The sequence below is a fragment of the Vombatus ursinus genome, unplaced genomic scaffold, assembly GCF_900497805.2.
Source record: "Vombatus ursinus unplaced genomic scaffold, bare-nosed wombat genome assembly UNPS02014768.1, whole genome shotgun sequence".
In the NCBI taxonomy this organism is placed as follows: domain Eukaryota; kingdom Metazoa; phylum Chordata; class Mammalia; order Diprotodontia; family Vombatidae; genus Vombatus; species Vombatus ursinus.
This window is the reverse complement of record NW_020954546.1, coordinates 7,040,207-7,062,418: the sequence shown is the minus strand read 5'-3', so window position 1 is coordinate 7,062,418 and position 22,212 is coordinate 7,040,207. Positions and strand designations below refer to the sequence as shown.

The window sequence follows — 22,212 nt, the reverse complement described above, 5'->3', positions numbered from 1 at the left end:
ACTTTTTCTTTTTGTTAGTTTTAGAGCCATAGAATTTTAGGGTAAGAAGAAATCTTAGGGGTCATCGAAGTAATACTGATGTTTTACAATGAATAAAATACCAGCTGAGGGTTTAAGGAGCTAAAGTGACTTCTCCAGGATTACATATTTATGAAAACACATTTTTAATCATATCTTCCCTTCCTTCTTGCCTTCCCTTTCTGCTCATTCCCCCCCCCCCCCCCCCCCAAAAAAAAAAAAAACCAAAACCTTCAAAAGCTCTTCATTCCTTACTGAATAAAATTCAGACTCCTTGATTTGGCAATCAGGAGTGTTAATGATTTGACTGCAGTCTCCTTTTTCTAGTCCAGTCTCCCATTATTCCCCTTCAAATGCCTTATGTTACACCAAAATGGACCATTACATTTTTTGTTTGCCAAAGAGACCAATAAAGAGTTGAGGCATTGGGGCAGCTAGATGGCACAGAGGATAGAGCATGGTCCTGGAGTCAGGAGGACCTGAGTTCAGATTTGGTCTCAGACCAGACACTTGACACTTACTAGCTGTGTGGCCCTGGGCAAGTCACTTAACCCCAATTGCCTCTCCAAAAAAAAAAAAAAATCTGAAGCATCACTACATTACTTAAAATTCTGTAAGATAATTGCTTGTGTGAAACAACCCTAAGGATTAAAGATTCACTTGAGATCGTCCCCAAAGGGTGGGAGGCAAATATGGGGCTCCTTCTATTTCACTGATGAAACTTATTGCCACTCTCCAACCCATACCTACAAGAAAAAATAATTGAAAATTTTCATTTCATCCTGTCTACAGGGCAGTAGGTTACTTGGAAGGACCACTTGGTGGAGGGCTATAGGTGTGTTTTTTTTTTTTTTCTCTTATTTGTTCTAAGGGATGTGTATCTGTCTGGAATGGAGAAGGATATAGCTAGCAATATAAGTGATGAAAAAATAGAAGTTATCACTAAACATTTTTATAAGATATGTTAAGCTCCTCTGAAATGATTTCAATAAAGAATCAATCTGGCTGACTACAGAAAATGGATTTTTAATTGTATAAAAGTGTGCATACAAAATACATAGAAAGTAGTAAAAGTTATGACACATAAAACTGAAGATGGGCAGTATAAGCACTGTCTCAACCTCACTGGGATCTAACTAGTCAATGAAACAAAAACCACCAGTTTGTGGCAGATCCAGGGACCAGCTCCCTATTCTTTCCCAGGGAGAGAGGAACAAGGAGAAAAGAGGGACCCAGATAAGGGGACAAGTGATTTAGGGTTTCAAATACCAAATGAAACAACTAGAAGCAATCACACCTCTGCTTTAACCTGGAGTAGGAACTCTTTACATCTGTCTATATTGGGGGGGGTAGGACCTCAAGAGTGAGGGAGAGCCCATTCTAGGTGCTAGTGAAGATGTGACTATCACCTGTACCTCTGAGCCCATATGTAGCGGTTACCTAGACAGCTCCCAAATAAAAAGAGTTGCTTATCCCACCTGCAGGAGGAAGTTGGGTCACACTGCCTAATTTTCCTAGAAGTGAAGATTACGACTGAGCAAAGATTAAATGAGTATCAATCAATGACAGAAAACGGCTGCAAAACAAGATGATTCCCCAAGCCCAATTTAGAAAGTGCATTCAAAGTAATATATATTAGTGTAAAGGAGGCGGTAGAAGCAAATCAGAAATAGATCTTAGAGAAACCTCCAGGCCACAAGGATAATTCTTTAGTGCTGTTTCAGAAAATCTCTCTTATACTTCTTCAAGGGAGAATGAGGTAGGGGAACTCACTCCCTAGTGAAAAGAAACAAAATTAGAATTTTAGAGACAGGCAGCTGGCCCTGGATCTCTTCCCTAAACATTCCAGAAAGGAAATCCAACCAGATCAGTGTCCAGTCCAATTTACTGAACAACTCATTCATGGGCTAACTGAAAGGAGGAGAAAGAAATCTGAGTCCTAGTAAGAGACAATGTGATGTAGGCAACCGCCTTGGACTTCAGACATGGGTTCCATCCAGCCCCAACTCTGAGCCTCGGTTTTCTTCATTCAAAAAAATGGGGATAATACTACTTATACTACCTACCTTAAAGGGTTGTAAGGAAAATGCTTTATAAACTTTAAAGCATTATATAATGTGTGCAACTACTACTACTATAATAACTGGTCAGTAGCTTCTGTCAGTAGGTAAAACAGCAGCTATTTAGGGGAAGAAGAAAAATCCTCCACAGGTAAAAACATATCCTTTCTAAGGAGTAAAGTGATGGGAGGAATAGATATCATAGGTATGTGTTTCATTCAACATACAAGTCGTATTGTCTCCAGGGAGCAAAAAGGCCCTAAGCCAGCACTGGTTGTAAATCAAAAGGGAAGGGGGAGAGAGAGAAAGAGAAACAGAAATTTCAGAACCTACCACCCAGCTCTGTAGTGTGAACTGTATCAGAAAATCGGAGTTGTTGGAATAGTACAGATACATCCTGGTAGCATCTTGGATTGGTGAAGACCCCTAAGTTATACTTAGGATCATTCTTCATCTCCCTTGGCCTTTTTTCTCATCAGCTTCTCAGGGGCAGCTAAGTGTAAGATGTTAGGCATCCACGTCTTGGGCTAGAATATGAGGGGACCTTAGAATAAAGTGGCATGGCAAGCTGTAATAGGAATGACTTGGTCTTGAAGAGGTCCTAGTCAAGGCAATCCAAAGCCTACAGCTTCATATTTCATGTACCCTGTTTTATTCAAAAGGGAAGTAGGAATTGGAGCTGGGATAGGAGGACAGGAAGCTTGGGCTCAAAGCTCTTACTCAAGTTGGCTATGTTTTTCAAAGGCAGACAAAGGTCTCCGTACCAAACAAGCCAACCAGAAGCTCCAGAAACACTTTGTGCTCTTAGAGAACTTTTCAGTAAACTTGAGAATTTGGTAATATGAGAGTCCATAGATGTCCATAGGCAATCCCTAGATGCCTCCATGTAGAGTGGGAATATGTTTCAAATGAAACAATTGCAGAAAAGATCAGGAAGGAAGAAAACGGTTTTCCTAGACAGATAGGAAACCAGACCTAGATTTAGTGTTTTTTAAAGTGTAAAAAATGAGTAAGTCTGTACAGAAAACTTTCCAAGTCTTAGAAAACAGATGTGCAAACAGAGGCTTGGAGAGGTGTGGTAGGGATGGGAGTGTCTAGCAATTAGAAGAGTGCATGGTGCCCAGTTGCCCAGCAGCCAGCATGAGAATGTCCTTCTTCTCCTTATGGAAGCGTAGCTCTTTGCCAGCCAGCCGGGCCTCATCCAGCTCCCTCTCAGTGGATGCCAGCTCTCTGGAAAGTGCTCCTGGTACACCCTGTTCCCGGCTTACCCAGTCCAGTGCCATCTGGTGGCGAATATCATCATCCAGGGCTCTGTGTGAGTAGTGAGCCAACACCTCCTGGCGGAAAAGGGAATGGGAAGGTCATTTGGCCAAGACAGAAGTTCATGACACCTTGATTCAACTAGAACTTACGAATGTTTTTGTCATGGAGTCTTTGCTAGGATTAGAACAGACTTGAAATGTTAAATGGACCACAGAGAGAACTCCCCAAAGGGAGAAGCTGGGGAGAAAAAAGTCCAAGGTCAAGACTGAAGAAGGAGAGGTTAGGGGAGTAAGCAAAAAAGCTAGTATAGGCTTGGACATTCCTAGCCTGGCAAAGATAGACCCGCTCAGCTTCAGATCTACCACAACAATCTTAATAACAGCTCTGCTAGCCTTTTCTTTTCTTGTGATCTCTCCTTACCTGTCGAGAACACTGTCTCTCCCTCATGGCCTTCAGGCTACCATTCCAATGCAATAGTTGGAAAACTGTCATCAGCTCCTGGGGAAAAGAATGGGACGTAGTAGGGAAAAGCACTGGCTGTACTTTTTGAAATCCCTGGGAACACAGAGCCTAAAATCAAGGACACATGTAAGATCGAATAGAGCTACAATGCCCTTTAAGACCTAAACAAATTGTCATTAAGTAAAGACAACTTGTTCAGGTAGAACAATTTTTATGTGTGGAAAGTTTTAAAAGGGAAAAATAAAATCAACTCAAAAGTGTGATTGACGGAGAAGTGCGAGAAGAAGCCAAAATTTTTGCACAGCTCATTGTTCCAAGATGACCCATCCCTAGGATAGAACTGTGATCCCACCCTGTAAGGAGGAGAAAACAGGGCTGCAAAAGGAATTTTCCAGGAGACCATCTATAAGTATTCATGGCATGGGGCGCTGGGGGTGGGATAATAAGGGTACTCTAGCTCTGAGTTACAAGTGCCCCGCTATGAGCTGCGAAGCAGAAAGGAAACCAGAGGAGCAGGGACCCTCTACTAAAGAAAAGGAACAGACTAGTTGGATAAGCAGAACCCTTCAAATCACAGAGCAGAAGTATTCCAGCTGGAGAAAAGGAGGGTATCTGACAAAGATGGTACCTGGAATTCCAGCATAGACTTGCCCTTGTTGGACTCTAGCATGAATCGGAAGGCACCGATCCCTGTGCTAGGGTTGTCTGCCTCCTCTCGGTTGCCCTGATGAAAGAGACATGAAAAGAAGCTTGAGTTTCCAATTTACAGCAGGCCAAGGTACAGTACTTTGCCAAAGGGCTCAAACCTGTGTCTGATCTTGATTGAAGGTAAGGAAGGACTTTTTTTTTTTTTAAAACAAGCATTTATGAAGCGCTACTGTGTGCCAGGCACTGTGCTAAGTGCTTTACAAATGCTCTCATTTGATCCTTGTAACAACCCTGGGAAGTAGGTGATACTATTAGATTAAGGTTAAATGAGTTGCCCAGGGTCAAACAGCTAGTGAGTAGGTTGGATCTGAACTCAAGTCTTCCTGACTCCAGGCCTGATACTTTATCTACTGTGCCACCTAGCTGCCTCTGCCCCATAGGGTAGTTCTCTCTATCCAAGGGGGTAAACACAAATTTAGAGGTGCAGATTTAGGCTACCCCAAAGGCTAACAGCTTCTGAGCAGTGGTCTGTGAGGCGGCTAGCTCTTGATAGGGGAACAGCAATGACCTGAGCTCTGGAAGCTATCTACAGTGGACTGATATCAAGGGCATTTGCCTGGTACATTTTCTGGAGGTTACCCGAATCAAGACTCAATTACAGGAGTCTTAACTTTCAGCCTGATATGCTCTCCTTCTTTGGAGCTGGGGCCAGGTAAAGGGTCAAGGCTATATAAGGAGCAGCTGAGACACACTGTTCTATGAACTAGGAGAAACAATAACCCTGCTAGTGTTCAGTTTCTGGGAACAGCAAGGATGCTAAAATCCTAGAAATGTGGGAGAGTTCGAGCCCTTTCCATGGTCTTTGAAGTGGCAGGGATAAATACCACCATTTTTTCCAATTCCTCTCTACCTCTTCTAAGTAGGTGAAAAAATCTCCAGCACACCTCAGCTTTTCTTTCCCCTCACATCCAGACTAAAAAGCAGCTGGGAAGGGTAAAGGGATGGGTGATGAGTAGCTTGGTCAGGGCTGATGTGGGAGAAGAAGCAACCATTCCCACTGCTTCCCCCTGCCATTAGTCAGCCTACATTGCACCTCAACCTTTACTGTTGCAGTCACCCCAAAGTAATCAAATTACGCGTTTTTTAACCTGCAAGAGATTTTTAAGTTTATCAAGTTCACTGGCTTGACAGATAGGAGGAGAAGCACATAGAGTGACTTATCAAGGTCACACAGCTTCTTGTACTTATGGCAGAACCAGTGCCAAAGAGCAAAGGTAATATTATACCGGCATCTGAGGCAAGACTAAATTTTGGTTTTGCCTCTAGATTAAAAACAAATGGGGACTGTAGCATGAAGAGTGTAGTTGCTAACAAAGATAGTAATCTATCCAATTATTAGTTATTTGTGCTTATTGAAGGGAGTGGTAGGGATGAATAAATCCAAAGTGATTTCATCTTGACCTAAGATTTCCTATATAACTTATTTTCAGTGGGCTTCCTAATTATTTTTTCATTTCCTAAGTACACTGGGATTGAGGGAAAGATGCCACACTAGGTCACAGGGGAAAACATCCAGGAATTAAAAATGTGCCACAATTGATCCTTATCATATATAACAGCCATTACTAGAATCAATTTGGTGTATTTTTCTTCACCTTGATCACAAAACAGGGATGGGGACAAAAAAATGGATGTGCAGCTACTCAATCTTTGGGAGGGGGTGTAGGATGAGAAACAGCAGTATTTATAAAGGAGATATCTCTTGGACCAAAAAAGCTCATCTGAAGGATGGATCTTGTTCCTTTTAAAGGATAAAAATAGATTTTTGTCCCACCCCCATCCCCTAAAAAGGTCAGAGTCAACTCCTTGCTGGAGTTGGCAGCAAATTAAACAGGAAAGGTAGAGAGATGAGAGGGAGCAGGTATGTACAGAAGAGAAGGGAATGTTGCAAACAAAAAAAAAAAGAAGCAAACAGAAGTTAGACATGTTTTTATTTTGGAATTTCATGATTTGATAGTAAACTTCAGGGGTTCCAGATGCCAGACAATCAAAATAAAAGAAAAAAGAGCACACACACACAGAGCAAAAAAACAAAAAACCTAACAAACCAAAAACAGACGTAGATAATGAAAAACAAAAGAAACAGAATGAATGAGCAGGCAGGCAAAGAAAAGAAAGTTTCTGGACTCTCCCACACCCCAGCCTCACTCTCTTTCACTCCAATTCCAAGTGCTTACATTGAAAGATGCCAGGGCCTCCGACACACTCTTCTCAATGAAGTCATCTGTGATTCTTCGGGAGGGATGCTCGTTAAACACAGAGTTCATTAGTGCAATCTTTGCAGCACTCCGACGGGCCTCAGCTTTTGTTGGGCAAAACTAGGCAAGAAGAGAGACGGAGACAGGAAGGGAACTCATGAGTGTGTGTGTGTGTGTTTGAGAAGGGGAAAACAGGGAGAGAGAAAGGAAAAGAAAGCAAATGGATGGAATTAGTTGTGCTCAACACACTCAAGTTTTCCTTGCAAAATGGCTCCTGAGCTTGGAACCACACACAATTCTGCCTCAACATCCTGAAGTCATTAAGAGGGAGCTGGAGACTGCTGTAATCCACTCCATCCTGAATGCAAAATAAAGGAGGCAGCCGAAGTCAGCGTATAATCACTGCACATGGAAAATGCCCCTGTTCAAACTGTCAACAAAATTAATTACTCAAGACCAAACTCTGGCCCGCCTGTTAGGAATCTGTCTATTCCCTGGCTCTGAGGATGGAGATGGGGGTTGGGGGTTGAAAAATGTTTTTTCCCCCTCCTTTTTTTGGACCTATCTAAAGAACTGAAAACAAGGATAAAATCCTACCTTGGGCTAAGGCTATTATGCACTCACTACCCTCTGAGCTCCTTTCACCCCAATAACTTCAGGAAGCCCAAGGCTAAGTAAGGACTTCCAAACTAGAGTGCATGGCCCAAAATTAAACATAAGATGAGGTAAAGAGAAAAGAAGTGGTTTTTGTGTAGTCTACCCATGCACCTAACACCCAATCTGATTTTTAAAATCCAAACAAACCCCTCTACTTTTGTAGATGGCCCCTCTACTTCAGCTCCCAAAACTGATCACAATGACTATCCAAATACCCACTTAAAGAATCCAGATGCCATTTTTAAAAAAGCTCAAGATTAAGCCACAAGAAGAGGTAGTAAAGGGAAGAAGAAGGTACATTGCATTCTTGGACAGAGCCTGTAACCGGTTTGCACCAACATTAGAATACTTCATACTTTTTTTTTAACCAGTATTTTTATAAATGATTTGGATGAAGGCATGGATTATATGAACACAAAATTTGTGAATGACATGAATCATTTGAGTAAATAACAAACATTTGAGTAAAGAATTTGTATACAAATACATCTTTATAGACAGCAATAAGCAATATATATATTATATATTTATATATATATATATATCTCAAATGGAATTTAATAGGTATAAGTTTAGAGTCTTCCATTCAAACACCTAACTAGATGATTACAGATTGAGAGTCATGGAACCATAGACTTAAAATATTTCATACTTTTCTAAAGCTTCCTTCAACTGACAGCTCTGAGAGATCTGGCTCTACTCGGCTGACACTGCTTCCCTCTTTCTAATTCTCATAGATCTACCTTCTTTACCACTCACTCACTAGCCTGACGTCTGCTGGTCTGCCAGTCGACGGCATGTGGAAACGACCTTCAGCAACAAGTGACTGGTGTGGAAGCCACATTAGATTCTATGTATCAAAATGTAGGCATAAGAGGCGCAACTCAGTGGGGAGTCTGAGGAAGCTAATCACACCCTGCCCCTGAAAGGGCCTTTACTTCGGCTGAATGTCATCACAAAATGTTCAAATCCTCATGAAACTATGGGACGGGGTATGGGTGGGGAAGAGTTAACACCTTGTTTTCTGAAAGAGAATGCATAAAAGTTAAGTCTGCTACTTAGCACTCTAGAGTGTGTATGTTTGCTTCTCTGAAATAATGTAGGACTCAGAGGGGGAAAAAAGTACATTTAATAATCTAATATGAACTGACCTATTCCTCTGTGGTTGTTTATATTTGAAGCTGGAATTGAGCTTCTAATGGGGTTATGAAAATTGTGAAACATAGAACAAAGATGTCTATTTTCCTTTTTTTTTTTTCCTTTTTTGGTGAGGCAATTGGGATTAAGTGACTTGCCCAGGACCACACAGCTAGTAAGCCAAGTGTCTGAGGAGAGATTTGAACTCAGGTCCTCCTGACCCCTAGGCTGAAGCTCTATCCGCTGTACCACCTAGCTGGCCCAAGATGTCTGTTTTCTGAAACTTCTCCTCCAAACTCCTAATCTACAACAAAGGGCCACTTAGAGGACTCCTTCTTTGAAAGGGATAAGCGAGAGAATCTTAGAAAATCACTCCATTAGCAATATTTTCCCATTTTAAGCTTTAGCCAAATGCCACAGTATATAAATGAATGAATTTTTGAAAAATCATGTATTATGTGCTTGCCATGTGCCATGCACTTTGTAAACTGGGTGAAAGGATGGGGCTCATTACCTTTCTCACAGAGCAGTAACTGCCCTCATTTAATATTTTCCCCTAGAACTATGGAATTTTAGAATTGGCTCTAATCTAGTACAACCCCCTTTTTTGTTCCAGAGACAGTGATTTGCCTAAAGTCACAGCGCTAGTTAATGATCAAGCCAGGTCTCATAACTCTTAGACCAGTGTTTTTTCCATCATACCTCACTGCCTTCCTTTCATCCCTTAGGGTCCTCAACAAAGCCAAATTTAGCTGACTAACTTTCTCCAGCAGCTGCACAATAAGACCAGGCCAAGAAATGAAGAAAAATCCTGCGATTCTCCAGAAGTAGAGATGGCAAGGAGTTAGGATGTATTGATACACAACAGACTTGGCTGTGTGCTCGAGGACCAACAACCTAAGGCAAGGGACAAGCTAGCCACGATGGCCCAGGTTCAGGGGTGGGAACGTCATCTCCTTCGGACACAAGGAAAGTTCAGAGCCTCAGAAAATTCAGACAAAGCTTAGCGTGCCCCTTAGATTCTTTAGTGGTAAAAATAAGAAGAACCACAAAACCTCAAATGTTTGCCATAATAACTATTGGTATTAATCCCCAAATGTGTGTTTTTAGGCAGGAATTTAAGACAGCTTTCAAGTAGCTGAAGGACAGCAGGAGAGAAAGCTAAAAGTGTCTGAGCTTTCATTTTGGCTACTGCCAAATCTGTGAGCTCTTACCTGGAAACTACCAAAGCAACTTCCTCCAGGCAGAGTGACATAACAGACGTATGGGGGGCTATTGGAGGGCACCATCTCATAAACCACTAGAGCCCCATTCTTCAGGTCAGCTCCACGGGACTGCTTCATCTGCCAAAATTCCTGCAGAGCCTCCACCACATTCACTGCGGAAAAAGAGGAAGCCAGCTTCAGAAACATCTCCAAACGCTGAACATGTGCTATGATTCTGCTCCTTAGTTCACCACCCCACCTCTTAATTAGCTTAACCCGGTACACCTAACCTATGGCAAAGTCCATGCTTGCCACTGGCAATTCCATAACTTCATTCCAAGAAATCCAGGGAATAGCCATCATATCCCTTTGTCCTCGGCCACAAAGTATGGCAATCTAAACTCAACAGATCACATGCCAGGCAAAGCTTTCAAGAATAGTCAGCCCCTGCTATTCCCATCCTATCTGGCAGAGAAGAAAGACTGCATTACCCCACAAATAGACCACTGACTTTGGGGGAAATCTGAACCCTATTTGACCATACTCATCATGTTTCTGGAGAGCAGCTTGGTAACCTAATTGGACTCTTCCTTCACTCTGTCTGCCATCAATGTCTATATTATATGAATGAATATTTCTTAGGAACCTAGGATTTAGAAGTGGAAGACACGTTAGAGATCTAGCAGATCAGTCAATCAACAAGCATTTATTAAACATCAAACCCCTTACTTTAGAGATGAAGAACCAGAGGGTCAGAAAGATAGAGTACTTTGCCTAATGTCACACAAGGAGCAGAGCTAGAATCCAAACCGAAGTTCTCAGTCTCCAAATTCTCCACACTGACACTCCCACTATACTACTCTACCTTCTAATTCTTTCTCTAAATGTTTGCGAATCCACAGCAGAACTATATTCCTGAGCCAATCCTGCTGGCACTTAGCTCCCTTACCAATACCCTTGTTACCTAATTTACTTTCTCCTCTACTCAGAAGGATTCCTTACTTCTACTCCCTCTATTTTATTTCAAATGATGACCTGGAGATTTAGAATAAACAATCTCATACTTTAAGATCCCTGCATGCCCTGAACAGCACCCATCCCCTGATCCCCACCACGACATGCACATACAAATCCTATGGTCATAGCCATTAACCACTTTGCAAGGGTATATATTTTTTAATGACAAACATGTTTTCAAAACAGTTTATTTCAAAACTTGTTTCACAAACAAGTTAAAAAGCTTTGGTTTTAATTATAAATATGACTTAGAGAAGTTTTGTTCACCTACATTTTTCACAGCAACAATCTTCAGGAGTAAGTTAGAAATCATGAAACAATACTAACTGTATACTGGCTTGATTTTGATTCCTGGTGGCTTTCATTCTTACATAGAGGAACCTTGCAAAGGGGTGGGGGGAGGATTTGCTCATTTACCCGCCCCAGTTCCTGGCCATCAGATCTTTCATTCTGTCTCTTTCCCACCCTTAGTATTAGGAAGGGCTCTTCTAAGGTCACTCCGGCCCAAACTGCTTAGCCATCATTGTTGTTTCCTTCTGGTCTTTTCAGCCCCAGTTCCCTCTTTGAGAAGACCTGCACAATAGGCTGGGTGGCAGCTCTCCTGACAAGCAAACAACAGGGAGAAAGGGAAGGGGAAGGGACTATGGTGAGAACACAGTAAGAAAGACGGTCCCATTAAAAAGTTCACATCGAGGCTCAGCTTCCAACTATGTCCCCCTTGGCACAAAACTCACATCTACCCTACAAATATAGCTTTGTCTCTCTTGCCTGTAACGAACTACCTGCTAACTTCTGCTTTTGGAGAGATCACTCAAAACTGAGGGAAAGAAAAAGGCTTATTTAGGGATAGCTGATAAATGCTGACAAAATGCTAATAGGAAGGGGCAGTTAATGTTACTTTTTATTTTTAAATGCAACAGGGTTGAAAGAATGGATTAATTTTCAAAAAGGCACACACTTCTACCCATCAACAACTAACCTATTATAAGTTGGTGCAGGCCTCAGAAATAAGAGAAATGAGAACAACAGGACTAAGCATAAACATTCATCAAAAATGATTTGTTAAACAAATAATTGTGTGTGACACACCGTGATAAACAAAGAGAAATACACCAGTATAGTTTTGTCCTTTAGAAGTTTACAATCCAAGATAGACATTACTAATAGAGAAAGACGTGTGTAAGACTTACATACATAAATACAATAAAATAAAAACATGAAAAAGGCAGCGAATATATGTGTCAAATACAGGTATATAAATGGGGGGGCTAGAATGAGTGAGTAGATAATGTAATTGGGGAAAAGTGAAAGAAGGCAGAGATGGGAGTACCCTAGCTGTTGTTGCTCATCCTTCATTTTCAAAAAGTACCAATGATATCATGGAGTGACTTGGATTTAGGTGAGACAGAGCTGCACAAAGCCATCAGCCTCACTCTCTCTTCCAGATTCATCAAAGTCCAGTGGGAAGACGAAAGTCAAGACTGGCACTAAGAGACTGGTAAGAGAAGAGGAAGCTGGACCAAATCAAGTTTCATACAGGTTGCAGAAAGTTTTGGGGAGGGTGAGTGAGACCCCATTTCTTAATTCACCTTTCTAGGGTATAGATCTTATTCAATTAGCATGATGCAGAGGCAAAGAACACTCCAACTCTTTCCTACCAGCTGATGCCACTTAAAAGGGAAAGAGAATATGATTTCCGTAAAAGTCTCTCTCCTTGACCCACAAAGGCCACTTTTCAACCTTCAGAGACTTGTTGATTATAATAATGATCTACTGAGTTGGATAATATTTTGGTTGAGCATGGCACCACAAGGCAAGATTTTAGAGAGGAACCATAATACACATTAGATTCCTGGAAGCATAGACAAGAGCTTTAATACAAACACAAAGATTTACTCGTGGCACATGAATTTAAGTTAAGAATATTTCCTAGTGAACAAAGGGATAACAATTCACTCAGTAAAAAATGGCGTGGAGGATTTAGAGAGGCTCTTAGGAAGGGAAATACTGTAAAGAAACTGTGACTTTGGGGGGAGTGACAACTCCATAGAAAACTAATTCAGAATACAATTTCTAAACTATGGAAACCCCTGGATCAGCAAGTTTAATTCCATAGTATTTAATAAACCAGGAATCTGGCTGTAAGTCAGACAAGACAGAGAAACTGTATTAAAAAGGGGTAGATGGAAAAGAGATAAATTTATGTTGGTTTAGGGATTTTTAGATCAGGATGATGGGATATTTTGTTCATTCTAATTATGCAAAAGCTCCAAGCAGATTAGTACTACCATAATCTCAAGGGAGAAGAATCAGAGGAGGTAACTATGCAAAGTTATATAGCAAAGTAAAGAATTTGGCTAATAGACTCCCATACATCCAATTATACTTATTTTGAAGAGTCAGCCAAACAGAAACATAAATGGATGATATGCTTTGGTAAATTAGGGAACAAGGGGGGAATACTAAAACACTGTTTAATCCCTCATATTGTGCAGAGCTCACTTCTGAGTGTGAATCGTATGGGAGAAGACAGGAGGGAGAAAAAAGCTTAATGAGGGATTCAGGACACAAAGTAATTGAAGAGTACTTAATTTAAGTGTTCAAGTCAAAGACAGATAATGTTATAAGGTAGCATCTCCTAAAAGAGATGAAAGACTAGGAATAAGGTAAGGAACCTAGGTGAAGAATGACAAAGGCCAGGGGCAGCTAGGTGGCGCAGTGGATAGAGCACCCGCCCTGAAGTCAGGAGGATTCAGTTCAAATCTGACCTCAGACCAAACATTTAACACTTAATAGCTGTGTGATCTTGCACAAGTCACTTAACCCCGATTGCCTCACTTAAAAAAAAAACAAAACAAAGAATGGGAAAGGTCAACCATTGAAGAAATATGGGCAAATTATGTTCCAGGGACATCTATTCCAGAATCAATCAGGCCAGCTGCTAAAGGCCAAACCACCAGTCACTGGAAACAAGAGTACAAAGCAATTGGCAGCTTCAAGTATGAAACTAGTAGGAAGAATAAGTATTTCCATGTGGTCTGAAAGGACTTCCCACTTTAAAAAAGTAGACTTTTCTTGCTCGAGATAAAACTACCTGCCAAATCCTACAAAATCTACAAAATTCTACAAAATCTAGCAGATATTTGCTGGATAGCCAGCCAAAACTAGTTGGGGAATCCAGTTAGAAAGTCTTAAGACAGGACAGTGGGATGGGGTGGAAGGGGGATAATGAGTGGAAGAGGAATTGTAGAGAGTTCAAGAAGAGAAAACTGCATAATCTGAGGCCTGATTGATAATCTATCATCAGCCTCCTTTGATTCTTCCTGCCCTTTTTTTGCACGTTAAAATTAATATTTATTTTTTCCAATTAACAAACATTTATTTTCTCCACCTCCTACCTTCCCCCCCTCTCCCCAGGAAGAGCAAAACTCTTGCAATGAAAAAAAGAAAAAATAAAACTTAGTTTTGCTTAGTTAAGCAAAACAAACTGTCATATTGTCCTAATTGGAAAATGTGTCCCATTTACACCCAGAGTCTTTCATCACTCTGTTGGGAAGTGGGTAGCATTCCTTAGCATCAAAACTCTGGAATCATGCTTGGCCATTGCATTGATCTGAGTTGCCAAGTCTTTCAAAGTTGTTAATTTTTAAAATACTGTTAAAATTTAAATTTTTCTCCTGGTTCTGTTCACTTCCCTTGCATCAGTTCATATAAATCTTCATAGGTTTCTCTGAAACTGTCTCCATTTCTTATGGAACAACCATTACATCCACATACTCTCATTTGTTCATTTTCCAGTTCAGGGGAACTCCTTTAGTTTTCAGACATCTAGGTGGTGCAGTGGATCAAGTGCTGGGCCTGGAGTCAGGAAAACTCATCTATGTGAGTTCAAATCCTGCCTCAGGCACTTACTAGTTGTGTGATAAGCCATTTAACCCTGTTTGCCTCAGTTTCCTTATCTGTAAAAAGGGGGGGAGAAGGGAAATGGCAAACTACTCCAGTATCTCTGCCATGAAAACCCCAAATGGGGTCATAAACAGTAGAATAAGACTGAACCACTCTTGGTTTTCAGTTCTTTGCTACCACAAAAAGAGCTGTCATAAATATTTTTGTACCTGTGGATCCTTTCCCTCTATTTTTTAAAAAAAAATCATTATAATCATTTTATCATGTTGTTTTTTTTTTTGTCATTTAGTAGTTGTATTACCCCCCATGTTCTTCCTAGGAACACCAGAAAATTCATATAAGGGTCTTGGATTAGAGCTCAGGTAGGAGCTGTTGGAGCTCTATCATAGAATAGACTCCATTTTTCACAAACCACATGGAAATCCTGAAGAGAAAGCCTTCAGGTTTGGAAACTCGTAGAAAATCATTCTCAGTCATTAATGATCTTCCTCCCATTCCATCCTTAACTCTCTGCAACGTGGTTTCTGACCTCATCACTCCTCTAACACTGCTCTTTCAAATTTACCAATTGCCTCTTAATTGCCAAAGCTGACAGTCTTTTTTCTGTCTGTGCTGTGTCTGACATTATTGGCTTCTGTTTCTTCTCTGGGCTTTTGTGACACTTCTCTCTCCTGGTTCTCTACTGTCTGACTGGTCCTCTTCAGTCTCCTCTGCCAGTTCATCATTCATAACATGCCCTGTAACTGTGGGTGTTCCCTAAGGCTCAGTCCTAGGCCCATCATTCACCCTACATACCCTCCCGGTTAATTTATCAGCTCCATCGGCTTCCTTGTCATTTCTATACCCATAACTCTTAAACTTACGTGAACTGCTCCAGTCTTTCTTCTGAGGTTCAATCACTATTTTGTTGAAGGAACCTCATTCTTCCCATCTCTTGGATTCCTCACTCTCCCTAATCCTACATATCCAATTAGTTATCAAATCGTGACATTTCTACCTCTGCAACATTTCTTACATCTGAGCTTTTTTCTCTGGGGAGGCTTGGAGTTGCTAAATGCCCTACCCAACTGAGGTCAAACAGCTAATTAATGTTAAAGCTGGAGCTTTAACCCAAGTCTCCCAGGTCAAACTTCTTTCTACAACACCACAGAGCCTTTATGTTTGTTGAATGAATAAAGCAAAATCTGCTGGCTGCTTCTTTAACTGGTGGAAGTATACCTCTTCAAGGTGGAATGGTCAGTAACCTATAATGGTGTATATCAAGAAAACAGTAAGTAATGGCAGTTTCATCAGTTTACAATCCTTGCTCAATCAATAAATGAAGGTGGGTTAATTTCCACATTTCCAAACTAATAAAAAAAATGATCACTGGCTACATACAGCAAAAGGGGAAGACCAGTCCTGGACTTGAACAACTCTGCTGTGTTTATCTGAGAATTAAACTTTACACTGTTGTGATTTATGAAGACCAGAGGAAAATGAGACATGTTTCTTTAAGGGATTACAAAAATCACAGTTTAAACTAGTGAATTCTCTGGCCTCTCAAAAATGGTCTTTAAGTCTGAGAAAAGCCTGGCATCACTTTCCACTGTCTTTAAAAGAGAAAGTTAAAGAAACAGTCCCCTCCCCAGCAAAGAAAAGACTATCCCAATGTACAGAAGCAACCTTCCTGTCTTCAGAGCTGGGATTTCTTTTTCACAAATCACTAGACAAAGTCTGGAAATTGAGCATCCATTCAATTCAACGAGTGTTTCTTAAATGCCCATGACGTTGAGTACAAAATACCCCTACTTGAGGGTGTTGCCCAAGGCTCAGTCCTAGGCACACAACTCCCCCTCCACACTAGGCTAACTTATCAGCTCCCATGGGCTCAATTGTCATTTCTACACCGATAATTCTTAAGCCCCAGGCTTTTCTCGGAGAGTCTGCGCGGGTGACAAAGACAAAAAGGAAACGGCCCCTGCCCTCACGAAGCTTAGGATCCACAGGCCTTGGATAAGAATCTACCGTGGAAATGCGGCTCGGTCAGAACCCAATACCTGGGCCTCAAGGGGGAGGATTTAGCTGGGCCAGGCGACCAGGGCCGGACGGAGGGGAAGGCCCCGCCATGTCTCGAGGTTCCCCGCCGGGAAGGCCACGAAGGTCAGGAACTCGAGTGGCAGGCGGCTGGACGGGGCCTCAGAGGGTCCTAGGTAAGGGGCCACGACCTCTCCGCGGGTCTCGCGTGGGAGGCCAGAGTGCCCCGCGGGGACCCCGCTGGGCCCCCAGACTCACCTCGGCCGTAGCCCTGCGTGTGCTTGGCGAAGCTCCTCACTACGGCCTCCACGGCCTCGCGCAGCACGGCGGGGCTGCCCGCGGCGCCGGGGGGCAGGGGGAGCCCCGCGGCCCCGGACAGCAGCAGAGGCGGCGGCGGGGGGGCCGGCGGCGGTGGCGCCGGCTGGGGGCCCCCCGGGGGGCTGGCGGCGGCGGCGGCGGCGGCGGCGGCGGCCCCGGTCACTCCGGGCCGCAGAGCTCGCAGAGTGCCCATCCCGCCGCCGCCGCCGCCCACTCCGGGCTGCAGTCGCTGCGCTCGCATCGTCTCCATCCAGGCTGACTCCCACAGTGCCCAGCCGCAGCCCAGAAAACTCCTGAGCCGTCCTCTGGGCTCGAGCTAACGGTCTACGAGGTCTGGGACAGCTTGGGCCGCGCGCCTCGGGGCGGGGGCAGCCGTAAGGGCTCTACTGGCTGTCAGTCATGAAGGGGCGGGGACGAGCCGGCTCTGTGCCAATCACAGCCAGGGGGCGGGAGGAAAAAGCCTGCCTCCCCACGGCAGGCAGACTACCACAGTGGGTGGAGCTAGTGCGGTAGCCATTCGAAGAGAAGAAAAGCGGATTCTCACCAATAGGAATCCAGGCGTCTTCGAGGAAGGCGGGTCAAAATCTGGACGCCTCCAAAGAGGATCTGTGTTAGTGGGCGAAGGGAGGCGGGATCAGGCGGAAGCGAGCAGCTGTGAGACCGCTAGATTCTAAAGCATCCGCCCATTTTGACCCTTCTTGGGGGCTGGCGGCTGCTGACGGTCTTTGCTTCGCCGTCTCTTCCTTTGGTGGAGGTGGGGACAACATCTGGATGGATTTACAGTTAGGCCCCGAGATCCCAAGACTTGGCCCCTAGCGTCCGCTGGGCGTCCGGCCAGAAAGCGGGATTCTTCTGGGTGCCCGGACTCTAGCACCTCCCGGTTAATTGATGCAGTCTTACCCGGCTGGGTGACATCAAGTCCTGCTGGCCCCTCGGGGAGCCTTCTGGAGGCAGAGAGGCTCTCGGGAGCCGAGGGAAGCGCGGAGGTTGCAAGCAGGGACCACACAAGGACCAGGATGACCGTTTAAACTCCAGGCGGAACCCCCTGAGTACCTCGGGGGAGGGGGCGGGGGAGAGGGCGGGGGAGAGATGTAGGGGAGGGGGAATAGAACAGGTATCTCTGGAGGTTACCCGGTCGGACTTGCCTGCCTGGGTTTGTGTAGGAAGTGAAGTCCAGGCGGAGAGGCTGAGGACCCTTGCTGGGTGGGGAGGGGCGGTGTCCGTGAAAGTGGTTTGATATCCTCAGATCAGTGGATCATTAAGCGTGTTAAACAAAGTGGTGAAGTAGAAAGAGCCCGGGAGGCAACTAGATCTTGGACGAATTCATTCCTGTTTATTTACTGATGGAATCATAGGCCAGTTCTTCAGTCTCTCCAACTCAGTTTCCTCATCTATAAAATGGGTATAACAGTTGCCCTACGTTTCTCATTGCGTTGTTTTGATGTAAAAAGCACTTTGTTTACCTCTGAGCACTAAATCCATATGTTCTATCCTTATCTTTAGGTGAATCTGAGATAGCTAGATCCTAGGGATCCAAAGGAAAATAAGAGGAAAGAACTGAAATTTCAAGATGAGGAAATGAAAGTTGTTAGCGTTTCCTCTACCACCATTGCAGGGCTTTCACTAATCTTTATGTTATGATCTTTAAGTTATGATCAAGATTAGATTCAGTATTGCCCAGCCCTTTCCCTCCTCCCAAGTGAGTGGAAAGACGTGGTTGAAACTTCTGAACACCTTTATTTTGATATGTCCAGAGGGGGATTCAGATCACTGCCCTCCTCTGCCTTAGAGAGGACAGAAGCTCACATGAAAGAGCAGTCTGGACTGCATGCCCCACTCCTCCTGGGAAGACAAGACAACCTGATATAATGAATTGATTTGGGGTAAGGGAGTATCTGGTCTATTGGAGGCAAAGAGGGAAGAGTTGAGGGAACAATGAGGGGAGTGGCAGAGCTGGGTGCCTCAAGAGGTTCCCTCCCAGACGGAGAACTCAGGGGTGAGAAAGCAACATTTTCCCGAGTTGTGTGGGGTGTGGAAGTCGGGAAGGGAGAGCAGAGGATCAGAGAACCCAGAGAACCTAGTAAGTAGGTTAAAGGGGATCCCAAAAGAGTCAAGACATTTCCACTGGGATTGGGTGTGTAAATAATGCATTATAGGGCATGTGCCACTGTACTTAATAAATAGAAATAAATAATTGCAAGCACAAGAAGGTAAAGGATCGTGGAGGGTTTTCTTTTGGGGGGAGGGGTGTTAGGTTAGGCACTAGTCATTAGCAGGTAACGTCACTGCCAGTGAACAAGTGCAAATATGTTTGGGGGCCCTTGTGCCAATGAGCACCTTTGACCTTATGGTGCATGCAAGTGCATAGTGCCTGTGAGTTCCTGCTGATCCCACATGCAAGTGCATGGTTGCATCAGCCACACACACAACCCCTATATATGCGTGACTACCCAGTACATGTGAGAAGCCTGGTGACCTTTCAGGTAAAGTGCTCTGTGCCCGTGAACATGTGCATCTCTGCAAAGAGTGCACTATGCAGTGCCTAGGAGCAACATACAAGTGGCCTCTAGTGTGTGTGCATGGTGCATTTGAGCTGGTGGCCTCACCTGCCCTGCCATAGCCTTGTCCACACCATTCCAAGCTCCTCTTAACCCCTCAACGCCCTTGTTCTCCTGGTCCCCCTAGACTCTGGAACCCCCCTAGCTGTCTGATCTGCTCTGTCTGCATGGAGTGGCGTCTCACTAATTTCCGCTTGGCTCTGGGAGACCCAAGGCCCCCGGAATAATGGGGAGCAGGGAGGGATGGAGCCCGACACCCTGGCAGAGGTCGAATGTCTGGGATGGGAGGGTGGGGACTGACATTGAGTGGTGGCAGGAAGCCTGGCCGGGTATGGGAGATGTGGTCCAGGAGCAACGTCCCAGAGCCCCTCCGTTCCAGCAGCCCAGGACTCCGTCTCCGCCCACTCAGAGGAGACACCGCCCCCGGAAGGCTCTCTTGAGACTGCCCAGGTGAAGGAACTGAGCTGGCCTGAGGGAGGGTGAGTGGGGAAGCGCTGTACCGGCGGCGCTCATGAGACAAGCGACTAGAGTCCACAGAGTCAGTGCATAGGTGACTGGGGCCGTCTACCTCCACCGGCTCCATGCGGCTCAGCTTCTGCTTCAGCCCGGGCAGGGGAACCGATTCCTGGGCCTCTGGCGCCGTGTTGCGCCGGGAAAGGGCCCCTCCACCTATCACTTTTTCAGCCCACGGGGGTGTTTCCTCAGGCCCCTCGGTGCTGTGGCGCCGAGAGAGCCGAGGTCGACTAGTCAGCGCCAGGCCGTTAAATTCGGCAATCAATCGGTCAGTCGCTGGTCGCCCCTCGGCTGGCGGGAGCGGTTGAGGGGCGACTAGTCCCCAAGGCTCGGAGTTGAGCCTCTTGAGTGGTTTAGGTGGAGGGTGGCGGGGCGGTTTGGGGAGGGGTTCGGAAGAAGCGGGGTCGTCTGGGGGCTTAGGGAGGGGGAATTCGAACACGTCTCGCTTCTCCTCCTCCTCTTGCGCCCGGGGAGACAGCACTGCTTTTCCTCCCCCTCCAGTCTGCAGTTGGATTTCCGAAGGCGACATGCAAACCCCTGGGCTTGGGACTGGGGTGGGCGGGTCTTCGACCCCCGGCGAGGGAGGAGAATTGAGATACTGCCGGGTCTTCTTAGTGCCCGATGGCGAAGTGTCCGTAGTAATGATGATGACTTCTGTGCCCTTGGCTTTGCAGGCTTCCAGCAAGGCTGAGAGGGTCTCGCGATCACCGCGGTCCAACGCGTGGACTAGAGCTGAGGCGCCAGCGTGGTCGCGGGCCGACGGGTCCGCGCCGTGGGCTAGAAGAAGGGTGGCTACTGCAGCTCCTCCACCGCCGGCGCAGGCGTGCATGAGAGCCGTGCGCCCCAGCCGGTCGGCTATGTTGGGGTCAGCGCCCTGCTCCAGTAGGTAGCGTACCATGCGGGCCCGGTTCTCGGGGTCGTCGTAGCGGGCCCGACAGGCAGCCATCAGTGCAGTCTCCCCCTGCGCGTCGCCCTCATTCACGTAAGCACCTCCCTCTAAGAGCAACCGAGTCAAGCGCAGCTTCCCCTGCCCCACTGCCCGCAGGAGAGCGTGCCCCTCGGCGTGCAGCATGGCCAAGGTGGTGGATGGGAGAAAGGCAGCGGCTGAAACTACCAGAAGAAGAGGTGGAGAGGGAGATGCGGGACAAGGATGGGGACAGTGCCTAGAGGAGGACTGAGGCTCAGCAGCTACGGTGCTCCCTGTCAGAGAGATAGACCAACATTGACAGACACAAGCATAGAGACAAGACAAGGAATCATAGAGATACAGAGATTTGGAGTGGGTCACCGTGGCACACAGTTCCGTCCTCTGCCCCATGCCACTATGCCCCCCTAAATGCTTGTCTGAAAAAAGAGCTCGCGTGCACCCGCCTGCGATGAATGCTCGTGCAAGTGCGTGTGTGCACGCGCGGGAATGTCCGCACCCCAACCTTCACCCTCAGCCCCCGAGCCATTTCCAGCCACCGATTTTCCCCATCCTCTCTCCAAAATAGCTCTTGCCAGAGCGCAGACCTCCCCTCAGTAGCACCACTTCCCCCTTCCCACGCGCACACCCATACATTCCCAGTGCCTTCCCCCTTTCCTCGGAGCCACAGCTCTGGGAGGGGTCGCGGCTCGGGTCCAAGGGTCTTAAACTGGAAGAGGGAAGAGTCCAGAGTTCCCCTTTCTCCAGTTGTGTTCCCTATCTCCCGCTCCTTGTTCCCCTCCCAGGCGGTGTGCCCAGATACCTGTATGTCCGCAGAATCTCCTCCCGGCCAGGGCCTGGGTTGGGACCCGGACCAGGGTGCAGTCTGGGTGAAGAAGCCGGGTCCTTAAGCACCCACATGGTGAGGGTGGGCTTCTGTGGCCCCCACTGTATCTGTGCTCGAGCCTAGGTTCCACTGCTCCAGATCCCTCCTCCCGTGCGCCCCGGGCGCAGCGCCGGCTGGGGGGGGGGAGGCGGAGCTCGACAGAGCTATTTATAGACGTGTCTCTGCGGGTGGGGGTGGCAGGCACCAAATCTGCTCCTTTCCCAATCCCCCATAAAAACCCCAGAAAACAAAACCCACTGCCCCAGGTTTTCTAAGCCTGACTAACATATCTTAGCCATTTAAACCTAGCTATTTGTAGAATCCAGTCCTAAGTTGGGTATCTCTTCTCTCCCTAGCCCCATCAGGGCTGCCTGCACAAATTCTAG

At 45.6% G+C, this 22,212-nt stretch overlaps 2 protein-coding genes across 2 annotated transcripts; both read right to left on the bottom strand.

Moving 5' to 3' along the window:
* Nucleotides 1-1,024: 1,024 nt before the first annotated feature.
* On the bottom strand, nucleotides 1,025-17,313 carry LOC114043325 (LIX1-like protein). The gene is made up of 6 exons (XM_027862401.1): nucleotides 16,906-17,313; nucleotides 9,718-9,881; nucleotides 6,689-6,829; nucleotides 4,432-4,527; nucleotides 3,762-3,839; nucleotides 1,025-3,415 (listed from the first exon to the last, which is right to left on the bottom strand). Exons 1-6 carry the CDS (start codon nucleotides 17,213-17,215, stop codon nucleotides 3,173-3,175), a joined length of 1,032 nt encoding a protein of 343 aa, XP_027718202.1. The 5' UTR covers nucleotides 17,216-17,313; the 3' UTR covers nucleotides 1,025-3,172.
* Nucleotides 17,314-18,113: 800 nt separating this feature from the next.
* Nucleotides 18,114-21,842, bottom strand: LOC114042825 (ankyrin repeat domain-containing protein 34A). The gene is made up of 2 exons (XM_027861554.1): nucleotides 21,764-21,842; nucleotides 18,114-21,236 (listed from the first exon to the last, which is right to left on the bottom strand). The coding sequence occupies exon 2, from the start codon at nucleotides 21,106-21,108 to the stop codon at nucleotides 19,621-19,623; it is 1,488 nt and encodes a 495-aa protein (XP_027717355.1). The 5' UTR covers nucleotides 21,109-21,236; nucleotides 21,764-21,842; the 3' UTR covers nucleotides 18,114-19,620.
* Nucleotides 21,843-22,212: the final 370 nt, after the last annotated feature.